Genomic DNA, 17,945 nt, shown 5'->3' with positions numbered 1-17,945 from the left:
TGTGAAGATCTGATTCTTGAAAATTAAATGAGAGTAATGCTAATAGGATCTTTCTTGGGGCAGTAGAAATTCTGGTTTAGAATCTTATTTCTTGCTTAAAAGTTGAAGAAAACATGTTTCCTGTCAAATCTTGAAATAGAGCAAAACATACGTATAAGATTCCATACTGAATCTTGCAACTTAAGTAAATGAAGTTTTTCCAGTGTGAAATTCTGTATTCAGTTTCACATAATCGTTTTTATTAGGAATTTTCTACATAATCTATTATATTTCAAAGACCATTGCATCAGCATGCTACACCTAATCTTATTTGCTTTATTCCTGACCTTGTATTACTCCCTTTGGCCTTTGCATGTGATGCAACTGAAGATATTTGAAATATTTATTTCTTTTAAACTTACAGACTCTGTTTCATGTCCATTTTGATTTCTTTCTGTTTATGTTAAAACATAACTCTGAGGTGAAAACAAAATGAAACTGCATTTTTGGCATCCTGCAATATGTGAAGTTGTCTAGAAGCTTTGAAAGAATGTTTAGATAATGTGATTTATGGTGGGGATTTCCAGCTTCTATAATATGAGAATCTTGTAGATGGCGTTTGATCCAGTTCAATTAATATAAAATAAAAACCTCCTGGCAAGATATTCTTTTGATATAAGCTGTTGTGTATTTAACAGATAGATAAATATAGGCTTTGTTTTATTTTTTTTCAGCATAATTTAGCCTTTAGGAAGCATTTTGAAAACTCCACAGTTTCAAGGACATTTAGACAAGAATCCTCAGCCCAACATATGAGTGAATGAGCATGGAGATGAGTGCCTCTCTTTAAGAGATGTGTAAAAAGTAGAAAAGCAAGTAGAAAGGTGTGGGCCAGTCAGTTAAACTGACACAGTGCCCGTACTGGTACATTGGCTGCAGAAGGATAAGACCTTTCCCCCCACCTCCCCCTGCCCTGGTTGCTGTTGACAATTTTTAATAGAATTGGCTAGTGGATTTTAACCTCCTAGGCTGTAAAATTAAGCATCTTTTGTACAATTGTGTAGAACTGTAGCAGAAGTAGGTTAAATTTTTTTTCCCTGATCAGGGTTGGAAACATCGCAGAAGCAAAAGTTTTCTTTTCAAGAGGCTGAGCAATGCCAGCCCTGTTAGACAGTGATATTAGTTCATGAAAGCTACAGAAAAAGAAACTCTTGCACTCCTGATGGTTAAGCATGGCAAATGGTCATAATATTAGGGATCAAAAGAGAGAGATTACTTGTTGGCTGTTATTTGATCTCTGGTAATAACATTATTATTTTCAGACCTCCATGTTAAAAGCTAAAGTACAAGCAGAAATCTTTGTGCTGGGTTGTGGCTTCAGAGAGAGCTCGCCCACTTGAAATTAAGTATCTGTGCAAAGGTTGAATGTGGTCTTAACATGTGTGGAAAGTGCTAAAATGAGTAATTGTGTTGTTTTTTTCCAGCGGATTTTGGAGACTACGATCAGTTTGAATCTCATGACTTCCTCCGAGAATATGTCTTATTTCCCATGGTGAGTTCCTTATCCCCCTTTTTTTGTGGTCTTTTATGAATAATTTCCCCATGCCTCAGAGATGGCTTTGTTGATAACAGACTAAAAGCACCAGCGCTGAACTATTAATAGGTGAAATAAACTTTGCTCCCCAAAACCTGCAATATACTTGATTGTATCTGAAGGAATATATGCTATGGAAATTTAGCCCTTTTTCAGTTCCTGTTAAGCTTCCACTAGAAACAGGTGTCAACAAAAGAAATGTACTACTTTGAATCAAAAAAGAATTTGCAGCTATTTAAAAAGGTGTGTATTAACACTACTGCAGTATTAGTAACGTGGCATAACAAGGGGATATGAGGGCTGCTGATGTCGTACATATTGTGTCACAGGACAAATCATGCAGCCTTTCCTCAAGAGAATGTGAATTTCCATCAAGTGACTATCAGACAGAAGTGAAGCATGAATCAGGTCTTCTCAAAATGTTCTCCAGGGATTGTGCTATAAATTTGTTTTAAATTTACATTGGAAACTAGCAAATAACTTGAATGCTGAGGGGAGTGCTTTAGGTCACTAGTGATGTTAGAAACTGGTGACAAATGCAATGGTGACACTTGCAATCCATGACATTGAGCCTCTCTGGGTAGATGGATTAAAAAAAAGCCTGCTGAGGTTAAGGCTGGCTTTATCTTAGATGAACAAGTCCATCAGCATGAGTCTTGAGTGTAAGCTTCATCAAATGTAAAATATCACGGAATTCTTTCTAACTGGAAAAAATTTTGGAAGTGGGTTGGGGTTCCCATGCCCTGAGTGTAGCTGCCTAGAAGTTAAAGCATCTGGTTTCCCTCTGCAATTAGTGGAGCGGTAGAGGGAGAATGATTCATCTCAGTATAATTTGAAAGCTTGATAAAGGCACTTCCAGAAGCGTTTAATCCCATTTACCAGCACTCCTTGTACAGGAACAGCAGCAGATAGTCCATTCTCAAGTCCAGAGAAGTGACAGCTGCACAGTGTTTTGAAGTGAAAGTGCAATTTTGAGCTAGTAGACAGAGTTCAATACCACCTGAAAAAGAATGTCATCAGGAAGCAGGGGAATTAATGAATACATAGAGATCTGAATATGCCTTGTATAGCTAGAGTGTGGCTTCAGTAAGAAGATGTTTCACTAAGAAACTTCTGTTAGCCTGACTAGCGGAGCAGGATTTCCTTGGTAGGCTGCCTTTATCTATTGATAAGTAATTGATGATCTTGTGTATGGTTGATGGCTTATGAAGTTGTGTACAATAGCCTAAGTAGGAAAGAACATGGCTGCAAATATTGACAGAGAAACATGTTGTCAAGCTGTCATGCTGTAAATTACTGAGCTTCTGCAAAGGTCTTTCAATATCCTGATATTTTTCTAATCAGAAAATCATCAGGGGAGGGTTTATGGCTCTAGATGAGCTTTCAGGTGGTTAATTTCTAGGTGGTTCAGCAGCTTACTCTTTGGGCCCATCTCCTAGAATAAGAACTTCCATTTTTGAGTCAGCTGCCTACATGGTGTTGTGGTCAGCTGTCTTCTGTTTTGCATGTGCTTGCTTTGTGGTATCTTGCCTTTCATCCATGCTACTATTGCTGAATTTAACAAGATCAGCAAAGTGTCTGCTTCCTACAGTCTTCAGAAACCTTCTCTTAAATCAACTGTTTTTCTAGACATTTCTTTAACTAATTGTCTTTGCTCTTCTGGGGAGGAGTGGGTAACATAATAGTAAATATTTCACTGGAAGTTCAGTGACAGTTGCTAAGTGCTGCAGCTATAAACTAGTCCTGAAGCAAGTGGGAGGATTTGAGTGAATCTCGGCATAGAAAGAGCCTCCAACGAGAATGTAGCTATAAATTCATTAGTGAAATGAGCTGGTGGATGAGGGAGGGGCAGCTACATTTGTACTGTTTGATCTTGTGAGGCTACAATGTATGTCAAATGGCATTTCTTCAGCAGTGAAAAGAACAAAGTTATGTACACAGTACACCCCACAGGTGTGTGGCTGTGCATAGGCATGTACTATGCCATTTTTCATTAGCACGCTACCACTTTCACATTTTTTTGTGGCAGAAGCAAATATCAGAGGGAGGGCCCCATTGAGCAAGAAACAGGCAGTGTATTTAAGTATATTACATGCAGCCTTAAGGCTCTTTTAAATAAAATAAGAACTTTGAGGTTTTGCAAGAAAGTTTTTCAGCTTCCTTTTTTTTTTTTTTTTTTGCATTGAATTTATGAGCAGGCTTCCTTTTATTAAAACTATTTCAGAGTTGTTTCTACCACACATTATTAAATTTGCAAAAGATAAAAATTTCTGTTCAGAAATGTGTTGCAAGCACAAAGTATATTTTATTACATATTTGAAGAGGCAGCAAAACTTTCAATCCCTTTTAACATGGGGGAGTACCTGTAGGTTGCAGGACAGAAGATACCCATGACTTCATTTTTCATGGTCTATGCATTATTTTGGGTGGTTTTTAAAAGGTATATATTAATCTATAGATTAAAGTGTTTTTAAAGACTTATTTGGTCCTTATCCAGGAAAAGATCCCTTATCCATGCCTGTACTCTGTTCTCTATTTTGAAATAATAAGCACCTTACCCCTATTTTTAACAGTATCTTTTCACTCTCCACAGAAAATATGTAAAAAAGAAAATCAGATGCTCATGTTCTCCTTGCACATTTTCAGCATTCCATGCTCTGAATTTTCAGTGTAGTTAGTGATGTTATCTCTCTAACTACCTGGAAGACCGTGAACAGGAAACAGTCCCAAAACATCTGCCGCCATGATTCGTGTCTTGTATTTTGTCCTTTCTCTCTTTGGATGACTAGTTTTCAATGCTACTTCATATTCTTACAGGATTGGACCCAGGATGAAGCTGTCTTGGAGGAGCTGACTCAAAAGGTTGCTCAGGAGCACCGAACTCACAGGTGAGCTTGACATATTAAGGTTCGGATTTTTTTTTTTTTTTTTTTTTGGTCATCATCCTCCTAGTACTTTCCTTCCTCCCCATGCTTTTCTGGCAAGGGTAAACTAGCCTATCTTCATGTTACTATTATGCTATGTCTCACTGGGTTTTTAATTAGCCTTTTACAAAAGATTATCTGCCTCTTGTGAACACAAAATGGCCAGAGAACTTAATCCCAAATAAATGAGCATTTGTACCATAAGATTTAATAAGCATGTGTAACAGTACTTGTGCTATGTTGTAGACTCCTTTCTCTTCTTGGTCTCATTTAAATCCTGATGATGAAAGACCCTGTGATTTGATCAAGGGTGGTCTGAGGGTCTGTCTGAGGGTTTTTTCTCATTCGAGAGAGAGGGGGATACACATGCTCTCAATGTAGTGGAAATGAAAATAACAGGAGTTGAGTGTTAAGTCTCCTTGTGAAAAAGTTACAATATGGTGTTACTCGCTAAGGAGCCATGAGTGTATGTATTAGTGCCTCAGTACACATACCTTCTTTGTAAGCAGGCCTCTTTTGTGTTATCTAGGTGTTTTGTTCATGGAAGTATTAAAACCTCTAGAGTGCTGTTCTCAGAAAAATGGCAGTGCCTACACATCATTGGAAATAATCTTTTTTGTTATATTAGGAATTTGCATTTAAAGCTTTATTACATGAAATGCAATAGGAATATTATGTGAAGGGTGCAGCACTCCTTGTTATATGACAGAAAATGGTTGTAAAGGGACGAATACAAATCTCAGAGTCTAAGGTCATTCTCAGTCTCAGTTTCAATGCAAGCTTGGGCCTTTGATGCAACCAAAGGTTAGCTTCCAAGCTGACCATGAACAGGCCTCGTTCTGTTCTCTCTCTGCCGTGGGCTGCTTGCGTGTTCTTGGTTAACTCAGACTTGATTGGTTAACTAGGACTCTTTAGTACTATTTCTGCAACACAAAGAACAAATATTTATCCTCACTTCAGCAGGTAGATTACAGTCTACCTCCTTTCTCTCCCTCTTTCTCCCAAGTATTTGTATGATTCCTATATTTCTGTTTGTAAGTTGTGGTAAGGAGGAGCAAAGAGCAGAAATACTAATAGTGGCCTTCTTTTGGAACAACCTGCAGTCTATTCTAACCTGCTTTTGAGAACTGAAATCTGTCTGAATTCCTGAGCTATGTGACAGGAGCATGTGTAGACATGTGTGTAAAAGTTTTCAGCTGGTTGCTCTCTTATGAAAGAGAATCTGCTCAACATTTGGATTTAGCGCCTGTGTTTTTGAACAGCCAACTTGAGAATGTAGGTCTTCCCTTTTAAGTCATTTTAAGAAACTTCAATGGATTTGTATACTACTTATGTAAATCAGGACCCATATGGCTCAAATTGGCTATCCAAAACTAGACACAACCTGATGCAATGGTCTGATGATTTAATAAAGCCTGGAAAACATTTGATGTGTGCAGAAGAAACTGAGTAATATGATCAGTTCAATTTGTTCCTCCTGTAATTTGAACTGTGCTTTGTACCCTACCTTAGCTACATTTAGTAAAATTCCTCCCCTTGCTGATTATGATCCTAATGTTGAAAGTTAGTTTTGTGTTGTGCATTTCTAGGCAGCATCTCCAAAGAGTCTTCTAAAGTGGTTTGTTAATCTCCCATTTCTTCCCTGGTATTTTCTGTGTGTGTATAATATTGAACCATTTGCTGCCTTTTGTTACTCTAATTGCAGTGGCATTACAGCAGCAGAGGCTGAGCTAATGTACATCAATGAAGTGGAACGCCTTGATGGGTTTGGACAGGAAACTTTCCCTGTGAAGGTATGTTAGTGTATATTATAAAGGAACCACTGAATCAAATGATGCAGAAGTCTGCAGAGATCTTTGGAACACATGAAAGTCATGTTTGTCCGAAAGAGGCAAGACTTGTTTCACTGTTCTGGAGGGTGAAATGACTGCTGTTAGTTTGAATGGATGTTGCAGCATGAGGGTATCTTAGACCTGTAGTGTTACTTTTCTTCCACCAAAATCCTTTTCACAGAAGAGGTTGCTATGTGCTAAGGCCTGCTCACTTTGGAAGCAGAGATGCTCCTTGGTTTTCTTTGAGTACTGCCTGAGAAAGAGTGGCTGTAGACAAATAGAACTGCATTCAAAGGGAAAAATGAAAGATTTCTCTTTTGTTCCTGTTAGAAAATGCTATTCGAAATATGTTTTTCTTTTTATATAGATATTTGTATGTATAGACATGCACATGTGTATATTTATACATGTACAAATACATACAGTTTCCCAATATCTTTGCCTTCTAAAGCTACCTCTGGGACAAGTCACAGGAATGTGTAATCCTCTAATCACAGTAAATTGAAGACTGTCAGCTGTAGGACCTCTGCTGACTTGTAGTATATGTGGAAGAATGCTGGCATATAGCAGCACTGAGAATCAGTGCATAGGCTGGGGCTTGAAAATTGGCATCCATCATTTGTTTGTAAAAGGCCTAGCACTTACTAGTTAGAAACAGGTGCAGATACTCCATTGTTGCCTTTTGGGGATCAAGTACAGCAAGGCCATGAGAACAGTTCTAATCTGATCTATTAAAATGCAGGGGCACCTGATGGTTTCTAGAATTTGCTCACACGTAGTGCATTAACTTCTCTCATATCCTTTCTTCTAGCAATTCTTTTTAACAGCACTCTTTGTTTTAGCATGATTTTTATTTACCACTTCAAAGTGTGAATCAATTACTGTATATGCAGCTGAGGGGGAGTTGTTTTTGTTGATAAATGTAGAAAAACCTCCTTGTCAATAGCATTAAGGTTTTGTAGCAGAAAAGAAAAAGTATTTTTAAGAAAATAATTGATTCCAAAATGGAACAGGAGCACATGGTTTTCAAACAGGAGCCTGGAAGGACACATGGGTAGGCACAAAACCAGTAGAACTTCTGACAAACAGTGTAAAAACAGTGGACGTGTGGGGCATGCAGATGAATATTTAACCCAATAATTGAAAAACAATGGAGGATATATCTACATAGAGATAAAAGTACTTTTTAGGGTGACATGCTGTGAACTTCTACACGGAGTACTGGAAGGAGGAAGCATGAAAGGTATAGCTTTTGAGAGGGATTCCATCTCCAGGTGTGGTTTTCTGAAATCTCTGCGTGTTTTAACAGATGGCTGGAGAAATACTGAGTGAGAAAGAGGACTGTTGCTTTTGGTAGTCATACGTGCTCTAGATAGCTATGATCACAATGATAGGGAATGTGGGGTATTATGCAGTTTGTGGTGTGCGTGTTTGTTTAATAGAGGAGAACTTTGGGCTTGTTTAGCCTTCATCTGTTCTCACTAATCAACAGAATGAATCCAGTTATGTGTTAACTGCTTTGAAAGAATGAAAATCAGAGTCCAATCAAGCAGCAAAATACAGGTTAGTCAAGGGTTAGTCCTACATTCATCCTGAAGAAGCGCTTCTGTTTGGTAGTTCAGCATGCATTCACATGCGTGTATTGGCCACTTTATTAAAGTAAATGTATTTTCCTTTCTCTGCAGGATAATCACGGAAATGACATACACCTTGGAATTTTCTTCATGGGAATCTTCATAAAAAACAGAATTGGAAGGACAACTGTGATCTATAGGTAAATACTAGGGTCTTCTGTACTTAAAGCGAGTCTCTTTTCAGAACTCCATGTGTGGGGTTTTTTCCTTACATATGTGACTTCAACAGTGCCGATCTAACAAAGTAGTAGTCACCTTGCAGTTTTCAGGATTGGCCTCTTGGCTGTAAGAGATGTGATAAAGAATATTTTCTGATGACTGTGAATGGGTTTGATGGCAAGAAAGACGTAGTTGTTTGTCATGTATCTTGTTCTGCTACAAGGCTTTGATCCCTTTTCTTGCCTTTATGTCTGATTCTTTGATGCTTCTGAATGCAAATGTCTTAAACCCCACAGTTGGCAGCCTAGGCACTCAACATTTCTGAAAAACTGGTTGCCATATTTAGGTGCCCCACTAAAAGAAAGCTGAATTTTCTCATTCTGTAATTTTGAAAATCCTGGCTGTGTCACTTTTTTGTTGTTCTGCTTGTTTATTTTGGTTATTAAGAATCACTTAAGCCTTTCCATTAACTTTCTTTCATGGGTTTTGTTACTTATAAAAGTTTGTTCTACATGAAAATGTTGCTAGAAATCCACATGATTCTAGGAAGGCTAGGGTTTCACTCATTCTTCTTTGCTGCTGTTCTGGTGGGTATTTCTGTTAATGTTGGTGTTAACTTGAAGTGGATTTTTACTAGTCCCTGTTATTAGAATATGAACATTTGTGCAGCCAAAAAATTGTGTTTTATGAGGTGCACTAATTTTTAGTCAGTAGCTAAGACTTGTATCAGACTTAGGCTGGAATGTTGGGGTTTTTTGCCTTAAAAGGACTTTTAGTGGTCATCTTCAAAAATGTTAGGGCTCCCTTTTCCATATAGCTGATGTTTTGCATATTTAATGTTGAGAAGAAATTAGATAATGCTTTAACTGCACCAGATGACAAAAGCAAGAAGTTTCTTTACATGTAGAAATTATAGTTGGTGCTGGGATCCTTACTCTTTGGAAATACGCACTTCAAGCATCCTGCCATGACATGAAGAGGAATGCATGCTGCAAACAGAACAAACAAGTCCTTTCCATCCTCATGGATTGCATGCAATGTACGCAAATGTCTGTCAGCTATTTGTAAGAAGATTATAACTCTGATCTTGGGTAACCTGACAATTACTTGAAAAAAAAAGATGGCAAACATAAAACCAGAGTATTAACATGGTATGCATAGCCTACATAACAATGTTGTCAACTTAACCTTCTTTAGGAAAGAATCGTCTCTGGAGGAAAGTTGGAACCAGCATTTAGAGAGGAATGGCACTACTAAAAATTTTTTTAAAATTTCAGTTCAAAGTTGCCGCAGTTCAGTAAAATGTTTATCATTAATGTATTTTCAATGTATCTTCTATTATGAGTCTTCAAATTGCTGTTTTTAAAGAGAGCTTTTAACTCTGCTGCTTTGGGTTAAGAGCTGAATATCTGTTTCTCCTTTAATCAGAGCATGACTTCCTTATTTTCCTGACCATGTTTCTTCACCAAACAGCTACTGAAAAGCTTTCACATAAAACAAGACTCATGTTGACTAAGGGATTCTTAATGTGTTTGTGAAATGTTTGAATGTATGTGTTGGCAAACTCTACCGCATTTTTTTTACTCTACAGGTGGAATGACATTGGGAATATAGCACATAACAAGTCTTCGATTGTTCTAGAGTTGATCAACAAAGAAGAGAATGTGCTCTTTCACACAGTAAGAAAAAGATCTAATCACTGTCATCAAGAAAGCTGCTTATATAGAAAATAAACCTTTCAAATTCCACTTTCCCAAAAGGGCTCACTCACCATAAGTCCTGCCCACCCCCTCCCCCCACCCCCGTTCACTTTTTACTTTATGCAGAGAGTGAAATTAACTTCATTTAGCTACCAATATTTGTATTCTCTTTGCCAAGCATCCCAAAGTATACTATGTTGGGAAGTCTGCAAAAAACTGAAGTGCTTGTTTGATGAAACGTCCACAGTGCCACCGCTGTCTTTCATGCTGTCATAAATATAGCAGCATAAGCAGTTGTAGAAACTGGGCATAAGCTACCATGTGTGCACATATGGGAACTCAGAGGGCTGCAGTGCTGTTCCGTGCTATTTAAAATCACTTCACATCTCCCTGAACCAAGGCCAGTATAGAAACTGGACCAGCAAGCGTGAGCCATTTTATTTTTTTTGTTGTCCCTCCTCCCCTCCTACTGTGACTTAGCAGTGAAGTGACAGCATGTAAAGGCATGCCACTGTATTTCAGTAATTCAACGTCTTGAATGCTCTTGAGGGCACTAGACATGTTCTTGGCAGCCAGATTCTGTACATGACGGACCTTACCAAGCATTACTGCAATTGGATTTTTAAAACTATTCTTTGTTACTTTTTGGTAAGAATAACAAAATGAATCATGAGATATACATATATATATATATATGTATGTTTTCCTATTTTTTTATTGCGTTTATAGGATGATCTTGAAAATGCCAAATATATTTCACGGCTGTTTGCAGCAAGACACAAGTTTTACAAACAGAACAAAATCTGCACAGAGTGAGTACTGTTTCTTCAGAGTTGTTTTCTGACACCCTGCTTTGGAATTGATCCGAGTTTTGGCATGTCTGGTTTTGTTTGTTTTTTCTAGTCACTTGTGTCAGTTATACTTTCCCTTTCCCCTTTTTTTCTTGTTTTGTTTTAACCACCAGCAAAAACAGACAGTTGAGATTGAAATTTCATTCTGAGCCTTGTGAGGCTTGATGCTCCCCAAGCAACCAAATCTGACAGTCTTGAATTGAAGCCCTTAGTCTCTGCCGTTCATAACCCAGAGCATTAGTATAAACTGGAGTGAAAGGTGACATACGTTAACATGCCAAAATGTGAATTACAGTAGCGTTTTGAAGATGCACTACCCATCTAGCAGCTAAGGTCGGTGGAAAACACAGGTTGTCATCTTCTAATTTGGGCAGTATAATTTATCCGCTTCTTATGTGCGCCAGACAAGGGAGGACACCTGGGAACATTAGTCTGCATAGCCATACTAGCACAATGCAGCAGAGACTGTAAATCTGAACTTGAAGTCTCCTTTAGGCGCTACTTTGAGCACTTACTAAGGAGCTGGCCTTGAGCTAGTCCTCTCACAGGTGGATTCATCTGAACTGAAGTAAAAATTAATGAGCCTTTAGTTATAAGTCAAAAGTCTGTTTGTTAGCTGAGGATGTTTCACTTATACAAGCATGCAGCAATTTTAGTTTGAGATAAATTTAGCCTTCAAAAGTTTAGAGTTTTGAGAAATTTTCTTGATGTGCTGTGTTTGTGTAGCAATGAGAACATCAATTCCTTGCAAAACTTATCAGCTTAGTTGGAAAGATATGAAGAAGTCACATCTCTATCAACAGCTCTAGTTAGAGCTGGACATCCCATCTGTTTGGCTGGGTAATGCCATCTGTTCGAAAATAAAGCCAAAATGATGAAGGAAAGATTGGAAGGTCTAGCTTTCTAATATTACGTATGCACACATTATATTAACATACGGTGAGTTAGAGTATTGGAGAGACCAATGAGGTGAACTGCATAGTGTGATCCTTTCACTTACAGAAAAAGAGATGTTGATTAGATTTCAGATGGTGCTTACAGTTCTTGGGAGGTGAGTGGAAGATCAGAAAAAACCTTTCTTAGCAGCATATAATTCATTTCAGTAGTCCAATACTAAATTTAATTTTAATGGTCTCAGAGGAATTGAGTTCAAAGGAAGCTCCTGATTGTCTCCCCTGTGACAGTCAAGAAATAAAACAAAATATCATAGTCTGTCATCTTGGAATATTGAAGCTGTATATTGGGGTCAACAGAGAGGACTGTTCTGTTACCGTTCATAATCCAGACTGCAGAAGCAATAGCTTTTGATCATGTTGATTTCTAAACACTGAGCCATAAGTATGTGGGTACCATGAACTGGGTGTGTAGCAGCTTCATATACAACTTACAGATATTTGGACTAATGAAGGTAGGGAATGTCATGAGATTGCTGAGAGAAATAATTGGAGTTTAAATGGTTTTTTACCATTAGATCTGCTCTCCTTACCACAGTTTCGTGTAGTATCAGCTTCTGTGTTAGAGCCACAGATACTGACGACAGCATATGCCAATGTGTGTTTTCTAGCCAAATAATTTTCCTGCTCTCTGTGTTAAAATGATAGTTGTTTGTTTTCCTGTGTGCATTTCCTCTAATCGCACATAACATCATTCACCAGATCAGAAACTGTAAGAGGACAAATTCTACCTTTCCTCTCTTCACGTAAGCACTATATTTCTGCTTCCTTCAACTTGTTTCTTTCCCTTCCTCATTTTTTTTTTCTTCCTATGCTCCTTGTTCCTTCCACTGCACCTGCCTACTCTAACACTGTATGTGGCTCTGCTAGTATTATCTAACCAGTTGCCTTTTTTTTTTTTCCTCCAGATCTGTGCACATTGCTTTGGAGTGATTGCTCTGAATTTCATAAAGTTGTCGTTGTTTTAATGTTCACCTTAAGTCACCTGAGACTGTGCCTGTGCGCTATGTTCAGTTTTTATTGCTTAAGAGACTTGTTTGTTTGATTCATTTTTTTTAAACCAGAGCTTTTCTTTCTTGTGTTTCCAAGTAAGCCAAATAGGATAATGAACAGAAGGCATGTATATTTTGGAACTGGAATACTTCCTGTCTTTAGAGAAGAACCTGAATTATTTTCATTTATTCATATTTTTTAAAATCTCATTAATGAGCAATACTTACAGATTCTTCATCTCTTGTTTTTCCCATTCATTCTTGAATCGGAATTTAAATATTGTAGTTTCTAGTATTTCTCTTTACTTTTTCTTCCACAGACAGTCAAGTTCTCCTCCCCCTATCCGACGACGGCCCACTTGGAGTAGGTCATCCTTGGTATGTGCCACGGTGGGGTCTTTAAGAATGTCTGTACCATTTCTGAAGGGATGGGGCATTGTGTAAGGTGGAATACTTTCTAAATTTCAAATAAGCGCATTAACTCATTTCTTGTAGGCAATATGATTGGAATGAGTTTCAAGGGTGTGGCTGCCCAGGTTGATTAATTTAACTGGATAATATCACCACTGAGTATTAAAAATTACAGTCTTCAAGGCATTATATTTTTATTTGCCCTGCAGAAACTGAGCATCTTTTCTACTGGATTGAGGTTATTTCCATACGTAGAGAAAATAATCCTCTAGAAAGAATTTGAAGTGTCTTTTGCTGTATACATCAAAAACTAGTCATTACATAATTTTACAGCTTCGCATTTCACATTTCTTCCATTCGTTGTGTTTTTGTATAAAGTCTACTTTCAATTTAACAGCTTCTTCGGTTGGGAGCCTATTTTCTGTGTGAAGTTACTGTGATTTTAAGTAAAACTATTATAATCAGTATAGGATTGTGATTCAGAGTTTTTCTTAAATTCTATTTATTTCCATTTAACTAATCTCCATAAATACTATAAATCTGACAAAACTGGGCAACTTTTTCCTGAAGTCTGTGGGAGTCTTTTTTTCCCTGGTCACTTCTAAGGATGCTTTTTTGCATCCAATTTTAACATCTAGTATGTCACTATTTCTTACAGTAATTCAGAATCTGTTAAATAAGAGTAGCAACAGCCCTGCTCATTCCTTAGACAGAGGGCAATATTACCTGTGTGCAGGTTGCCGGTTTTCATGTGTGATGTAGGTTATAACTGCTTTGTAGACCTTCCCAGAGTGACAACTCCATTAGCCTGTCGCTTCATGGCAGAAAGCCAATGTGTCCAGGAGTGTTTTCTTGACATATCCCCATGGTGTGGTTATAGCTTGTGAAAGTGTTCCAAAATTAAGCTTAAGCAGGTACTGATATTAGGATAACTTGTATCTTTGCAGATTTCAGCACAGGCTATTTTTCTGTGTGCTTATATATGGTTTATTAGATCTAAAAGTTGCATTCTGTGTTACCCAGCCATTGGCAGGAAAGCTGTTGTAGCTGACTCTGGATTTCTTTATCCTTTCATTCTTAGCATGTTTCTAAGGTGTCACAATGCAACACACAGGCTGTGTATTATGTTCTTTGAGGCATATTTACAGTATTTTTGGTATCTGCTAGTTTGATCCCTGGAGATGACTATGAAAAACTGAAGATAAAGGAATGAAATCTGCTTTGCATTCTTATGCTATGGCCTCAGATATATCACAAGGAGAAAAAGAGAGCTACCTTCTATATTAGATATGAAAAACGGAAGTCTACTTTTTCAAAGGAAAAACAAATCCTGCTGCTTCTGTTTTGAACAGAAGCATGCAACAAGTTTAAAAAAAAAACCCCAAAGTCTGAGGAAGATCAAGAGGAGGAATGCGTGCTCATCAATTAAAAAGTGAACTGGGCTGCTAACCATTCACCTTGAACTTTCAACTGCTTTTTTCATAATTGTTTTGTTAACTTGTTGGAACAGTTCTCTTTGGGGAGAAGAAAAAAAAAAAAAGCCCTCCTGACTGTTGTCTGCACTGTACATACCTTTATACACCTACCTATTCATTTGTCTTGTATGGTAATAAATCAGCAGGCATAAATGGGAAGTGGAATCTTTGGGGTGAGGCTCTGCCACTTCACTAAGGATCATGTTCATTACTTTCAGATTAAGACCTTTTATATGGTTTTGGCGTTGTGGTGAACCTGTATTTTATTAACTATTACTTTAAAGCCATTTTATGCTATTTCTTTTTCCTGTCAGGCCACCCAATGATGCTGGTTTTCCAGCAAAACCTCCTCAGTGTAGGAGATCTTAATATGATGATATGTTTAGATGATTTTTAAAAAAAAAAATCCAAGTGATCCTTTAATTTGGATGTTGATGTTCTGCAGAGCTCAAGCTTCTACTGTTTCATCAGAAGAGGCAGATGGGCCTTCAAAAAAAAAAAAAATCAATTTCTTTTAGATACCTTCCATAACATCTATCACAAAGAAAACTGTCTGCTCCAGTTCTATACATTCCCAGCAGAAGTCATTTCTTCCTTGTGCTTTTCCTCCACCCCCCACTTGTTAGGCTTTCCAACATCTTGGTTTGTTCCAGACTAAGCTCTGCTACTCAGGTTGCCAGCAGCAGGCTCCTGTGCCCAGATTGTTTGGTGAGAGTAGGGTTTTATACCCATGGAAGTTGTAGCAGAAGTATTTCCTGTCATCTTCCAGCTATGGCTTAACACAGCAGTTTTGTATGCAAGAATTCATGTGTGTGCTCAGTTTCTTTGATTCTCATTCCTTCTCCCCATTTACACAGAAAATGTGAATTTAACCCCTTTCCTAACCCCCCTCTTCAGTAGCTAACTTGTGGTGCTCATTTTGTGCATGTGCATGCAGAGGTAAATTATTTGGTGTTTCTTTTTCTTTTTTGCCTTGGGCATCCACAATATTCTTTAATAGTTTGAACTACTTGAATCAGCCTAGATGAAAAGCCCTTATTCTGGTTTAAGGAAGACATATTTGTGAGACAGGAGTGCCTTACTTCTCTTTCTGCTTACTTTGTATATCAAAGTATGTTTTCATAAACTTTGCTCAGTGACACCAGACAGGACATTACAGTGCAGGTGGTAAAATGTGATTGCAAAACGCATCCATTTACCAATGGACAAAGCTGATGAATATGGCATCAGCTGTGATTTATTTTGCTGCAAATGATCCTGCTGATTTAATGCTGATTTGCCCCCTGTGATACTTGTGTTAAAAAGCTTGTTGCAGTGCAGATTGTTGGAGGAGGGCTTCAATTCATTATCTAGGGAATCCAATATTTATGTAATTTGCAGAGTTATTTTAAGTCCATATGTGCTCGTATTGCTTGTTTTATTGCAGTTCTAGGTCCTTGAATTTGTTCTGTCTCCTGCTTTTGTCCTGATTAGGTGTTTGTTTTGTATTAATTCTTCAAGGGCAAGAGCTTTTAATAAATGTTTGAAAAGTTCTAAGTGAGCTGGGAGTCTGGATAGTGTTTTCTGAAGTGGTTGAGCTTAAAGGAGTGTAAACTGGTCAGCTTTGGGCTCTGTAACAAAATTTAGCGAACAATTTACGAAATGTTATTCTCTGTTCTATAAAGAAATGCCAAGCCATGTGTCTTTGGCTGGGTAATAAAGAGCAGAATTCAGTGGAAAGGGCATAGAACCATTTTTCCTGCTTCAGCTGCAAAAATTGTGGCAAACAGAGTTCCTAATGCTTTTTTTTATCTTGTGCTTTTATTTCAGCCAAGACAACATCCATTTATACTGCCTCCTATGCATGTCCAGTGCGGAGAACACTACACTGAAACACATAATTCACAAGGTACTTAGAGCATATACTTTTCCTTTAATGGATTTCCATTTTATGTGTATGCAAAGAAGCTCCTAACCCGTATGTCTAGATTTCTAAAGTCGTCATGGTCAAACGGGAGCTGCTAGTGGAGGAGAGATAACAGTTTTATAGTTAATGTTGCAGTAAGTCTTCTGTTTAAAGTCCAATTTCAGTTTTCAAATTTCTCCAAAATGTCTGCGCATGATTATATGGACCTTAAACTTGGTATTGCAGTTCAGTGAGCTGAAAAAATAATTTCTAAAGGAAGTATGATGGCTGTACTCAAAGGCAGTGCCAGCTGGGGCCAGTGAGGGAAAAAGAGACAGCAAATATCTTTTACTGTAGGAGAAATCATAGTGTTCTGGTCACAAAACTGTATATTTAGATAATCTTTTCTGCCGATTTTTTATCAGCATCTGCCAGCAGTGTTAGCCTTACGGACATGAGGAAGATTAACTAATTTTACCCCTGTGTTTGACGAATAAATTCTCTAAGAGGTTGTACCAGGTTACTTTGATCAAGGCTGGGAATGGAGCCCAGCTTGAAACACCTTGAGTCTCACACCTTTAACCACACCACCTTTTGGAATACACATAGCCAGGTGTTAGGCTACGTTCTTTGCAGTTCCTAAGAGGTACAGTTGAAGTGCTCTCACCAGCAGAGGAGCTCTTAGTCATACCTGATAGTGTTTTAGAGTTGTGTTGGTCTGACTAATTTTAAGGTAGAATTTGGTGAGTTTTGAAAGGAGCCATTCAGTATAGTTCCTTGCATACAGTAGATTTGACTCAGTGGCTAATATCGTTTTACTGTGAAGCTGAGGCTCTGAAGGGGGGGATATTCTCAATTTTCAAAGAATTGTAAAGTTCCATTAGTTTTACCTCAGACTTCTCTATATTGTTGAAAAACTATATGATTTCAGAATTTTAGGAGCTGCTACTCTACTTACACAGACAGTCTTGCAGTGAAGTTGTGGTCCAGGACGTCATCTTTACCAACTTGATTCCCTCTTAAATATACTTTGCTTGAAGTATTTAATATTCTTTAGTGCATCTGTAGAGTGGGGTTTTTTTTCCTGAGTCTTGGTCATCCTGCTGTGTTATACTTCAGATCCTCAAAACTGTTGATTGGTCTGCAGTAGGATTTCCAATTTCACAGTCCTCTGCTACTTCAAATCACAGACAGCAATGCATCAACAGAAAAGGCAAGAGAACTTTTAGGATTACCATAGGCTAGCAGCACTGGATTTTTAAGGTGGCAGCAGCAGTGTATCCTTCCAGGATGCTGAGGGAGGAGATGCCCCTTTATTCTTCCTTGCTACCTCAGGCAAAAACACTTCCTCTTTTTTCCCCTTTCATGTTTCCCACAAGGATCTGAACTACCATATTTTGCTAACTGTTGGGAGTGTTTATGTGAGTAGCTTTGTTTTAGTTCTATTTCAGTGACTCAAGGATGCTCTCAAGACCACACGTTCCCTGCAGTTGTTGTACACTAAGCTGTCTCTATATTCGTTGGTGCAGACTGCATTTGAAGTTTTGTTAACATTG

General features: G+C 38.0%; 1 protein-coding gene across 5 annotated transcripts in view; it reads left to right on the top strand.

The window, feature by feature from the left end:
* The window catches only part of PTPN14 (protein tyrosine phosphatase non-receptor type 14), a 122,171-nt gene that overhangs the window by 79,568 nt on the left and 24,658 nt on the right, over window positions 1-17,945 (top strand). For all 5 annotated transcript variants that reach the window (XM_074863703.1, XM_074863702.1, XM_074863701.1 and 2 more), the window contains 8 exons: window positions 1,464-1,531; window positions 4,391-4,461; window positions 6,203-6,290; window positions 8,015-8,103; window positions 9,714-9,801; window positions 10,552-10,634; window positions 12,939-12,996; window positions 16,314-16,392. In XM_074863703.1, the coding sequence (XP_074719804.1) occupies window positions 1,464-1,531; window positions 4,391-4,461; window positions 6,203-6,290; window positions 8,015-8,103; window positions 9,714-9,801; window positions 10,552-10,634; window positions 12,939-12,996; window positions 16,314-16,392 (624 nt within the window). The remainder of the gene's footprint in view (window positions 1-1,463; window positions 1,532-4,390; window positions 4,462-6,202; window positions 6,291-8,014; window positions 8,104-9,713; window positions 9,802-10,551; window positions 10,635-12,938; window positions 12,997-16,313; window positions 16,393-17,945) is intronic.

This window comes from Strix uralensis, chromosome 3 (genome assembly GCF_047716275.1).
Source record: "Strix uralensis isolate ZFMK-TIS-50842 chromosome 3, bStrUra1, whole genome shotgun sequence".
Taxonomy (NCBI): Eukaryota; Metazoa; Chordata; class Aves; order Strigiformes; family Strigidae; genus Strix; species Strix uralensis.
This window is presented reverse-complemented; position numbering and strand designations above follow the sequence as displayed.